The 12,134-nt window shown below is 47.1% G+C and overlaps 2 protein-coding genes across 7 annotated transcripts in view; one reads left to right on the top strand and one right to left on the bottom strand.

The window, feature by feature from the left end:
* LOC308610856 (zinc finger protein 112-like) overlaps positions 1-12,134 on the bottom strand; it is a 101,259-nt gene that overhangs the window by 5,083 nt on the left and 84,042 nt on the right. For 2 of the 6 annotated variants that reach the window (XR_014014669.1, XR_014014671.1), the window contains 2 exons: positions 8,986-9,082; positions 308-606 (listed from right to left, as the gene is read on the bottom strand). The gene's annotated coding sequence lies outside the window, so the exon portion shown is untranslated. Of the gene's footprint in view, positions 1-307; positions 607-7,469; positions 7,532-8,277; positions 8,344-8,985; positions 9,083-12,134 lie in introns of those variants that run through there. The other 4 variants (XR_014014672.1, XR_014014674.1, XR_014014673.1 and 1 more) reach the window with 4 other exon arrangements.
* LOC308610853 (protein FAM170A-like) lies at positions 3,399-7,406 on the top strand. Its single transcript, XM_081259843.1, has one exon. It carries the CDS (start codon positions 5,547-5,549, stop codon positions 6,216-6,218), a length of 672 nt encoding a protein of 223 aa, XP_081115969.1. The 5' UTR covers positions 3,399-5,546; the 3' UTR covers positions 6,219-7,406.

Here is a 12,134-nt window from a genome sequence, read left to right as displayed (position 1 = left end):
GCAAGATGGGTCACTAGTGTCCTCCATCCCCTGGCGACTGTGGTTCACATCAGTGGAGCACCAAAGGCAATAACCAAGTAACAGACACAAGAGTGTATGAAGAAGAAGAGATTCTGATAAGGCTTTCTGTGACAGTGTGGGCCGAGTCGGCTCTATATGGCTGGTATCACCTGAATGACGAGCAGCCTTAGGGGAGAAGTGCTCAGAAGGCAGAGCCTGGCTCTCTAGAGGCTCTGCGTCCTCACAGCCCACTCCAAGACCTCAGTTGCAGCTTCGGCCCCCAATCTCTCTCCCTCTGCCTACTCACAGGTTTTGAAGTCTTCTTTCCTCCACATTTCTCTTGAGAGGTGGAGGAGGAAGATGAGGTTCAGGCCAGCTCAGACTCCCCTGGGATCCCAGCAGGATGCCTATCATGAACCTCCCACATTCTAGGAAGCTCCTACGACCTCCACATTTGGGGGAGTTTTCATTTCAGCTGTGCTTCAAATTGCTGGCTGGAGATGGCCTGTTGGAACGTGGCTAAAAGCAAGTAGCAATCCTTCGGGCAGCCTGGCCCTTCTCGACTGTCAGACATCTTCAGGGATATTCTAGGAAACGTTGTTTGTTCTAGAGAAGGGAGGGAAACAATCCAATTGTCCAATAATGCTTGAATGGAAAATAAATGATGCTATACGCATGTGATGAAATAATACCAAACGGTCAAAAATCAAAGACCTAGATCTATATGGATTCACGTGGATAAATCTTGAAAACATAATATTGATTGGAAGAAAATAAGAGAAGATAAAGAAGGTTAGATTGTGATAACAGGTATGTAAGTATTTAAATATTTAAATCAATTCAACATATTGCTTTTATATAGAGAGATGCAAGAAAATAAACTTTATCTAAAGAACACATTATTTACATTTAATATGCTCATTTATCTAGGAGACCCAAAAGAACCCACAGATAAACTAGCAGGAACGAAGAAGACGGTTCAACAAAGCACACACATACAAGATCAATACAGTTTAAAAATCAATCAGGCTCCTCTACACTGGCGATAACAAATTAGAAACTGTAAAAGAAAATAAGAAAAAAAGAAGATCTAAAAATAGTCACAAGAGCCATATAAATTAAATTTAGAGCTAAGCATACGTAAAAGTAAATATAACTAACAAACTGAGTACGACCACTAAAAACTCCACCCAACCCAAGGATTAGAAAACGACTGTTCTCACTTTATGAGAAGAGACCCTCTTCTTAAGTAGCAGATCAGTAAGTGAGAGTGAATCAAAGAAACACAGCATTTGAAAAGTCAGCTAGGCCAAGCCTCCTGCTCGCACATACAGAAGCTGAAGCCCAGACAGGTTGAGTTACTTGGTAAAGGGCCCAATGTCCTGACTCAAGGACTAGCATTTTTCACTCATTCGTAAGACACAATCAAATCCAGTACCTTGGAAAGAGATGGGAAAAAAATGAAGAAATCAATTATATTGTTACTCCTCTTTAAGTACAGAAATAACCGTGACAAAATTACAGGGATTGAGGGAAAACTGAAGTGCAGAGTTTAAAATGTCAATAATCCACAGGGAAACTGGAGACCATTTAAAATATTCATATTAAATCTCTATATAAAAGACATTAAAAGATCTCCAATCAAAATGTTCATTTTATAATAGATACGGTATGATACAATTTATAATGGATATGGTATGAACCTTTCCCTTTCACGGGAAAGGTTCGGCTGGGAAAAAGGAATTGTTCTTGAAAACGGGGCCTGTGCTATTGCAGAGACTGTGCTGAACCTAGGTCCACAGAATGCTCTGATGTCATCATTGAGGTCACAGAATCCTGCTGTGCGCCTGGCAACCTTGGAAACTTAACAGCCCTGGTGAGCACTAGGCAGCACTGCTGGTTCACTAAGTGGTACAAGTTTTTCAGCCATTTAGGAGACTTGACTATTTTTATTTGTATTGAATCATTTCAACGGATTGCCCAAGAGCCAACAAGGGCCAACCTGTAGGGGAGAGGAGGAGTTGGACGTCTCTTGAGGCATCTTCTAAGGGAGACTTCTAGTTGGTACGATGGAACGGCAACAAAAGAGGAAACGCCTGGAAAATGAAGAGTCCCAGGAAACTGCCCAGAAGGGAGGAGGTATGTGGGGGGCAACTTGTCTGGGGCACAGGGGTTTCTGCCAAACTGAACCTTCTCTAGGAAGAGGGGGACTGAGAACGTGTCACCTGTGAAGCAGGGAGCGAGAGACCTTGTCTCACTGATGCTGCCGTAGCCATCCGGAGGCTCCCTGTGGTGTGAGACGGCACAGAACGGCCAGATGCCCCTGGGAGATGGGAGGTCAGCTCCGCTGGTCTGAGGACTCTCTCCTGGGGCTGCCGGGCCTGGAGCTTTGTCGGACTCACAGCAGGCTGCATCCTGCTTGCACAGACCTAGAGGTGCAGCTTTTCTCAGTCCCCGATTTCTCTCTTATTCTCTTGGATCTTTCCCTGGGGTCATGAGGTGGGGGATGTGAAGGATGCAAGGATGCTGAGAGAGACCCATGAGTTGCTTGGCCTCTTTTACCAACTGGAAAGAGAAGCCCCATGAGCTGAAGGCCCTGTTGAAAAATATCTTGACAAGTGGAATGCACTTCGAAAGACGATTGTTTGCCTAGGGATGGTGTCATATTGAAAGCAAGGAGGTTTTATTCCTTCAACAGGAAGAATCTCCCAAAGGAGACCGAGGGAAGGGAAGGGAAGGGCTTTCCAGAGACTGAGACCGCGTGGGCGAGGGTGAGAAATGTCCTCAGGGTCCTGCGGGGAGCTCTGAGAGCCACGGGCCACGTGGTGCCTGCGTGCATTAAATGTAGGCGAGTACCTTGCCCTGGGAGGGGGTGGTCACCCCAGAGCTCCAGCTAGAGGTCTCTGCCCCAGATTAGAGCCCAGTAGCTCCTACCAGGCCCAGGGCCCTGGAGACTGTAGGATGGGCCCTGGGAATGGAGCTCTAGACAGCAGGCAGATTTTCAGGCAGTGGCTGGGACAGGCTAGGGAAGGCAATGACTGCCCCTGACCATTCAGAATATTTTTCTCTATGTTCCTGTGGGGGGGTGGGGTGGGGGGGTGGGCGGAGGGGGTAGTGCTGAGAAGAGCAGGATGAATGGGGGTAGAGTGCTTATCAGATATAAACTCTGCGTGGTACAGTTCTTGACACCCTGCCTGGACCTGGCTGACACTCGGTGTATGTAAGAGTGTATAGAGAACTCTTGGTAGGGGTGTTTTATGAGACAGTAACTCATACACCCATGGACACTCTGATACAGCAAAAGTATCACACACCCCACATATAACTTCCGTATTAAACCACACACAGCACATGGAGGTATATACACGCATCCCTCCTGTACTACGTTCTCATACAACCCGCCTGTATCACAATCCTCTCCTCCAACACCAAACGCTGGAGATGAGATATGTATATAGACACACACACTATATATATAGGACACACACACACACACACACACTATATATATATGTATCTCCTCAACTCTCGCACAAACACAGCTAACTTCAGCCATCGCTAAATACCTCTATAAGAACCAGTCACGTGTCATACACACCACACTTGTAACACATTCTTGAGTAATGCCAGACCCGCTTTGTACAAACCACAGTAAACCACAGTCTCACTAACCCATGTCAGGGTTGCCAGATAAAATATGGGCTATCCAGTTCAATTTGAATTCCAGATAAACAACAAGTAATTTTTCAGTATCAGTATGTCCCAAATATTGTACGGGCCATACTTACACTAAAAGTAAGACCAAATACTGCATGGGAATACTTACACTGGAAAATTATTCTGGGTTTATCTGAAACTGAAATTTAACTGGGTGCCCTGTATTTTTCTTCGCTAAGTCTGGCAACCCTTATATACTTGCCACCAGCTCAGGTATTATATATTTATTGTAGTTTTGTTTAGTGTGTGTCTTCCCCTACTAGAATGCGCAGCGTTACCAGAGACTACAACAATGGAAGAGTGCCGGATACACAGAAGTAGCTGCTTACTGAATCTTGGTGAATCAATGAATGAACACACACCATAAATACAAGCCACACCATGTAATGAGGAAAAGTTACATGTCCCAGAATTCCCGACTTGTGAACAGAAACCATGCACACAAAGGCCACAGACACAGATAAGACACATCTCCACCGTGCTCCCCATGCCAACCCCACACTTACCACAGACTTAACTGATACACATCACTCACTCTTCCCACATACTCACAGTCACCACCGAGGCCTACATTACCAACAAGACAGTGACAGAGTAAGTACTGATTTGAATTAAATACTGGAGTATCCACTGGGAACCCCGTCTCAACTGTGTGTATTCACTGCACCTGACACGTGCCAGACACTCGGTAAATATTTGTGGACAGAGAGGACTGATGAACCCACCCTGAGCCTTTCATTCCTCCCTCAGCAATCTCCAAGTCACAAGAGGATCCCCCTCAGCTTGGATCCACTGTGGTGGCCCAAGGCTGCAGCCCAGGGGCAGGGGAGGTCTCCTCTGCCTCTACATACTTCTCCTGTGCTTCTTCTCCGCGCAAGCTCATCTACGCTGGTAAGGGCGCGGGGCTCCTCAGGTGAGGGGGTGTTTGGCTGTGAGGCAGGAGGCACACAGATCCCAGGGAGGCTGAGAGGAAACCCAGGGTCATCAGAGGTGATGAGGGCTCTGTGGAGGAGCCTGGGCAGGATGGCTGAGCTGTTACGAGGGCGTGGATCCCAGCTGAGTCTGGGGCGGGGGTGTGTGAATCCTGGTACTACCATGGTGGGGAAGTCAAGGAGCAGGGGCCGGAAAGGTCTGGGCTTGAGGTGGAGGGAAGAGGGACCAGATTAAGCATCTTCAGAGGAAAATGTAGGCTTTGTCTTTGCCTTGGCTTCCAGAGAAGGACAGAGTTCTACATCATAGATCTCCAGCCTGAGAGCAGCACCATCCAGCTCAGGTCCACACAGCTCACACATACATCCGCCCTCCAGGCACATACCTTCTCAGTGCACACAGAAACCCCAAGCACCACAGCCCCATTCCACAAGTAATGCACCACCGATATTCCCAAACTCACACTCCTCGTCGTACACGCATCCACCCGCATCTCTCAGTTACCACAGCCCTCACCACCATACTGCACACCCCTGTATACAGACACCGCTCCAGTAACCCCCCACACGCACATGAAAAGCCCACAGATGACACCAGATACACCGCTCCGTCCTACGGCCAACAGACACCAAGCTCACGACATAGCTACGTCATGCAAATGTCCCTCTCTCGTCTACCACACCTGCTCCCTCAGCTTCTGGCACGGCCCATGCATGTTATGATGTTTTTAATTTCCTTTTTCAGGAATCCGGAGATCACATCGAGAAACTGCCCAGCCTAAAGCACCCCTAGCCCAGGTTCAGGAAACAGGGGAGACTGCTCCCCCATCACACTGTGTCTCCTCCTCACCCTCTTCACCCTGTAAGAACGATCTGCACCCAGACAAAGAGGAAAGGGGCATGAAAATATACTACATGCAGGTACAAGTGAACAAGGGTGTAGCTGTCTCCTGGAAGACAAAGAAACCCTTGGAGTTGCCTGAAAAGCAGCTGACGATAGAAGAAGTGACCCTTCCTGAGGATGCGTGCACAGTAGGCACTTACCCCTCTGATGTGTCCACCGAAAGCCTCCTGTCTGACAGTGAGCCCACTGGGGAGGAGAAAGAGTATGAGGAAAGGGCAGAGCCAGGCAGCCCATCAGGGCCACCTGCCGTCCAGGAGACACCCAGGGCCAAGACACCGGACTGGATGGTGACCATGGAGACCGGCTTCAGGTGCATGGCCTGCTGCCGGGTCTTGCCCACCTTGGAGATCCTCCAGCAGCACGTGAAGTTCGGCATCCTGGAGGGCTTCAGCTGCCGTGTCTTTCATCTCAACATCGCCCAGTGGATGGGCAATGTGGAATTCGAGAGCACCCCTGAGGAGGAGGGCAATGTGGAATCCGAGACCACCTCTGAGGACGAGGAGGACGAGCAGGACGAGCAGGACGACGAGGACGAGGAAGAGAAGCTAGAAGGCCCCAGCCCGAAGAGACCCCGGAGGCAGGGTCTTTTCTCTCTTTTGAGTTCCACACAGCAACTGAGATTCATGGGACAGAAGATCCTGGAGACGGTGTGGCCTTGGAAGAGGTAAGGCTTGAGGCTGGCACTCTTCTGAGCCTATGTCACGAGGGCCCAGAGGAGTCTAAGGGAAGGGGCCGCACACATGTGCTGGTTTACCTAATGGCTCTGCAGTTGCATCAACTTGGGACACACCCAGCACTTCCAAAGGAATTGAGCTCTGTTGACTTCGACAAGAAGGTGGAGCCTTTTCCTAGGAATTTTCTCAGGGTCTGCACGATGGGCCTCAACTCTTAGAGGACGTACCACCAGCAGCTCCTTGTCGGCAGAGAGAGCCAGGAGTGGTCTGAAGAGAGGACAGGGGCCCTTGCAGGACCGGAACTTTGAGGTCTGAGAGCCTTGGGCCTGAGCTGAGATCTCACCTGGACCACTGTACCTAGCCTTCTGTGACAAAGGGGAATATGAAAGAGAGTCACGTGGAAATGAGGTTCCCCGAGACATGGAAGTGTTCCAGAACCTTCGTTGCGTGGTAGTTGATCTGGAGCCAAGCTCACTGTGGTATGTGTGGCTCTGAGCATTAAGGCAACGCTGGAGGGTAACCCTGACCAGCAGAGCTTGGAGTGCTTCTTGTCTCTTCCTGTTCTACCTCATTTGTTTTATCCCTTCCAGGGAGAAGAAAGGACCCTCGGGATAGTAGCAGACAGAACGCCGTGGTCTGAAGGAGGATGAAGGGACCGGCACTCAGTCTAACATCATATGACAATATGAACATCCTATGCAATAAAGGGCATTTTCCAAACCTTTCCTGGAGGTTTTAGTTAATTACATTTTTCTATCTAATCTGTCATCTACATCTGTATCTTTCAAGGTTTGTGAACAAGCTTTCACATAAGCACTAGAGACGTCCGCCAGCATTTTCTAGAAGAGGCCTGCAAATTGCTGGGGACTCCTCACAAATAGGGAATGGCCACAACCCCTGCCACACAGACTATGCCCGTGGCCCTCCTGACCTACTCCCACTCTCTCTCTGAATTTCCCGAGGTCTGAGATGAGGGTGCTGGCTGGAGGCAATGATCGCGTGCAGGCTGAATCTTCCCCAGATTCTGATTCTCTTCCTGGGCCTATCGTCCTCAAGCACAGTCTCCATGTCCCTGGCCACACTGATCTCTCTCCTTCAGTCCTTCCCTCCCTCCCTCTCCTGCCTCCCAGTGCAAAGAATACTTTGTTACATTTGAGACGAGATTTATTTTTTGTGCACAGAATTCTCACCTGTTCTACTGTGGCCTCTGTTTTGAACATTCCAAAGCTGAGGATTTTCTTTTCTTCTCCCTCATTTCTGCTGAGTCTTTACCTTCCTAATGCAGTGAACTCAGAGTGCCTAGCTGACTGGAGGGGGAAAAAAATCCAGGGAGCAAAGAGAAATAATAAAAAAAGTGTCAGTTAATTTTTCATAGTGTTATCCAACTATGTATTTTTAAACTTTTGGAAGAATATTAGGAATATTCTCTTTATAAAAAACTGAATTATTGGGCTTCCCTGCTGGCGCGGTGGTTATGAATATGCCTGCGAATGCAGGGGACATGGGTTCGAGCCCTGTTCTGGGAAGATCCCACGTGCCACGGAGTAACTAAGCCCGTGCGCCACAACTACTGAGCCTGCGCTCTAGAGCCCGTGTGTCACAACTACTGAGCCCACGTGCCACAACTACGGAAGCCTGCATGCCTAGGGCCCGTGCTCCGCAAACAAGAGAAGCCACTGCAATGAGAAGCCCGTGCACCACAGCCAAGAGTAGCCCCCGCTCACTGCAACTAGAAAACGCCCGCTAGCAGCAACAAAGACCCAATGCAGCCCAAAATAAATTAACTAATTTTTAAAAATTGAATTATTTTCAAGGGGACAATGTATAAAAGTACAATAAAAGTCCCCCTTCATAACCCCCCAAGCCCACTCTCAAGATGTAATAGATATGGTGTGATACAATTTATAGTCGTAGTACTACTCCTCCTCCTCCCACCACAGCCGAAATCCTCTGAGCCCGGTGCAGCAGCTTCCTTTCACAATGCTAGGACCGGCCACAAAACAGATGATAATCCCTTTGCACATTTCAAGGAGCAGCACCAAGGGAACAGTACCTGGGAAATGCCACTGACAGCTCAGAGTATCCATGGCATTTCTAGGGCCTCGGCACTGCTCTTGCTCTGGGAATGAAGGTCCAAAAAGCACGTCAGAGAGTGTTCGTAATTGTAAACAAGCTCCACCTCTGAAACACAATCTACATAGAACCACATATACAAGCCTGCACAATGGATGAAGCCAACGTCTCCTCCACGATTGCCCCTCTGACAACTTCATTGTCTCCTCAACCATAAAAGGTGAACTTCAAACTCACGACCTTGCCTTGTCACCAGAAACATCCAAGCTTGGATCAGTCTTTCTAAGACCAGATATTTGCTCTGTGAGCTACTACAGACTTGTCCCATACACAGAAGTAGAACAGGATTATTTCTATCTACCCGGGGACCTGGAGTCTTTCACATTGCTCCTGTTAAAACTCTCAGAACACCAAAACTTTACCTACAAAGGGTTCAAGCTATGACACTCCCAATTTTCACAAACCTCCTTATCTCTTGTGAGTCACATGCAGCCAATTCCAGGAAGTGGAAACATGGTTGTGAGGATGAAACTGACTTTGGGGCTCCCCTTGGATATGGTCTTCCAGACTTACCAAAAGGCCATTAAGAGGACGGTTTACCCCACCTCAGGGAAACCCGAGGCAGTACTTGCAGTCAAGGGCTGGCCATGGCTTCTGAGCTACCTCCAAAAAGAATTTCATACTGTACCTGGATCTGCTGAAGCCATTCCTGACTGTCCGAGAGCCAGCATGTACCGCTCCTCAACTGCCTCCATTGTGGATCATCAGTAGGGCTGTCAGATTTACTAAATAAAAATGCAGGATACCCAGTTAAACTTGAACTTCACATGAATAGTAAGTCATTATTTTTAGTATAAGTAGATCCTATGTACTATTTGGGGCATACTTATCTTCAAAATGTACTCGTTGTTTTTCTGACATTCATATTTAACTAAACAGCCTATATTTTATCTGTCAACCCTACTCATCAGAAATGATGGAGGCTTATAGAGATCCAGGAGATGCCTCAGCGCCTCCTCAGCTTTTATTTCTACATCCTGGACAGCGAGCACGAACTTTCCACCCCCAGTCATTAGCCATAATGGAGGATATTCTCTGTTTTAGAGCTTTTTCTACGTGTCATTGTTATTATCTTCCTTGTTTTAAAGAGATGTTTATTTTTTCCCAAATTTAATAGCTCATCCAAAAGTATTTCAAAGTTCATTAGACAAGGGAAAAACAACATGGTTCTGAAAAGTGAAGGAAACCTCCTGGTGCTTAGTAAAGAAGTAGTAGGGAGATTGAAAAAGCCAAACTTAATAAGCAAATCTCTCCAAGGGTATTTTCAGAGCTTGATACCCTCCCACACCCTGAAAATATCATTACATCAAGAATGTAGAACGGCTAACCAAATGTAAGGCTCCCATATGATCCTATCAAACTGAGGATGCTTCTTTACTAAGCAGTGAACACACTTGCTGCCCCAGGGACCTTGGCAGTTGCAACGTAGGGCTCTTCCCTTTGGGATGGAAACAGCAAGTTCTCCTGTGGTCTACATGCTGGCCCCAAAACTACTACACTCCCAATACTTGTCAACTTGAACTATTTTTCTACATATCTCCATTTTTCTGTTACTATCTGGACTACATCCTAGACTTGACATTACATAAATTGCATTCAAGAAGCTCTTTTTAAAAGTTGCTAGGAAACCTTAAATCTAGAGCTTGCAGTCCCTGGCTTACTTTCATCCAGGTGCATAAGGGTTTTCAAAAGTAGTCAGGTTAGTTACCCCGTATCACAGCCCCACGCTTGTGTCAGAGATATAAAAATGGAACATGATATTTAAGGTTTTACTTGCCAAATCATCAAGCCTCCCAGACAGAGGCAATAGAGCAAAATGATTACAGAGGCATGGATTTTGATTTGCTCCAGTGTCTTGGGCAAGTCACTTGGCCTCTGTATTTATTTGTACTTATCTGCACTTATCTGTCACTTGGGGGTTATAATTGTACCTGGTCCATGGGTACCTTGTACAAAAGATCTGTAAAGTAGTTACAAGAAACCGACACAGAGTAAGCACTCCACAGACATTGGCTATTAGCTATTGGACATATTTCTCCATGAAACAGATTACTTTATCAGTGGATGACTCGGTGGGAGACAGTGAATCACAGTATCACAGCATGTTGAAAGTGACCTAGTTCACACTCTTATGTGAGAAAAAGAAAAGTGTGCATGTGTAGAAAGTGTCTGAAAGGTTACGTAACAGATAGTTAATCATGTTAACTTGGAGGATTAGAATAAATCAGGAAAGGAGGATAGAAAAACTTGAGTGTCATTCAATTTCTACATCATTTGTGTTTCTACACTGAGACTCTGAATACACTGGAAGTGCAATTTTTTTGAATGTGGCGGGATAAAGGTTTTCAAGTGTTCCTGATACATCCGTATTATTACTTCAGAATTGCTGGCATTTCTTGCCCTCTTCGGATCTACACCCATTTGAGTCAGGGGGCCATTCTGGACGGAGGAGATACTAGAGCAGAAGTGAAGTGAGAGAAAAGGAGAGAAAAGATTTTCTCTCTTCTCTTCAAAGAGGAAAGGTCTTTGGAATGGGAGCAACTCACAACCAAACTTTGGGGAAAGGATGTGATGGAAAACGAGACAAACGTCCTACCCCTGTGATGAGAAGGATTCCCTGGGCTGGATGGAGGGAGGTCACAGGTGGCTGGACAAGGAAACCAACTAGGGAGAAACACACACAAGTGCAGAGCAAACACCCTGAGGCCACTCAGCCTGACTCCATGCAAACATGTGTCCAGCAGCCAGCCCTCCACCTGTGGCTCCCCAGCAAGACAGGTACCTCGGGGGTGCCAACTCATTCTGAGTCCATTACGCGTGGCCATTCATAAACCGCTCTCTAACGTGTGAGGAATAAACTCTCAATGTTTATGAGGAAATTGGGGAAGGAGATTGAAAGGTTACTTAAACGGAAAAAAAAGAAGTTCAGGAAGGCAGGATGGTAGAGAGACAAGAAAAAGACCTTAAAAGATAGAAGGGATTTGCCAAAGAAGAGAAAGAAAAAGAAATGATTCCGAATGGGTTAACCTGCAGCTAGGAAGTTAAGGAAGATTACTGATGTGTGAAGACTATGGAATAAAGTGAATAAAATTTATCAGAAGTTGCTGAGACTATGGTAAGAAGCATGATTATCAAATTATGAATTGGCGGCAATGGCATTCTAGGGGGACACTAGGAAGGGGAAGCAAATGTTCACGAGATGACAGTGGCAGGTGGAAAGTTGTTTCAGGGGAAGATCAGTCTTGCAGAGTGTGTATCAGACGAGGGCAAGTGTGAGCAAGCAAGGAAATACTAAGTGTATACGGTTCCTTCACTGAGTGCACCCAGCCCCGTGGTCAGCCTTGAGAACAAGCAGGACTTCAGGTACTGGAGCTACATTTCATTCATCAAGCCTTGAGAAGACACCCTTAACTCAGGTCTTCTCTTCAAACGCCATCTTTCCTTCTTGACCTTCATTTGGCCTCTTCCCTTACCCTCAAGCTGTGGACTGAGGCCACAGAGCAAGATGGGTCACTAGTGTCCTCCATCCCCTGGCGACTGTGGTTCACATCAGTGGAGCACCAAAGGCAATAACCAAGTAACAGACACAAGAGTGTATGAAGAAGAAGAGATTCTGATAAGGCTTTCTGTGACAGTGTGGGCCGAGTCGGCTCTATATGGCTGGTATCACCTGAATGACGAGCAGCCTTAGGGGAGAAGTGCTCAGAAGGCAGAGCCTGGCTCTCTAGAGGCTCTGCGTCCTCACAGCCCACTCCAAGACCTCAGTTGCAGCTTCGG

The sequence above is a fragment of the Mesoplodon bidens genome (genome assembly GCF_964165515.1).
Source record: "Mesoplodon bidens genome assembly, contig: HAP1_SCAFFOLD_557, whole genome shotgun sequence".
NCBI lineage: Eukaryota > Metazoa > Chordata > Mammalia > Artiodactyla > Ziphiidae > Mesoplodon > Mesoplodon bidens.
The sequence above is the reverse complement of the archived record's forward strand: the minus strand, read 5'-3'. Positions and strand labels throughout refer to the sequence as shown.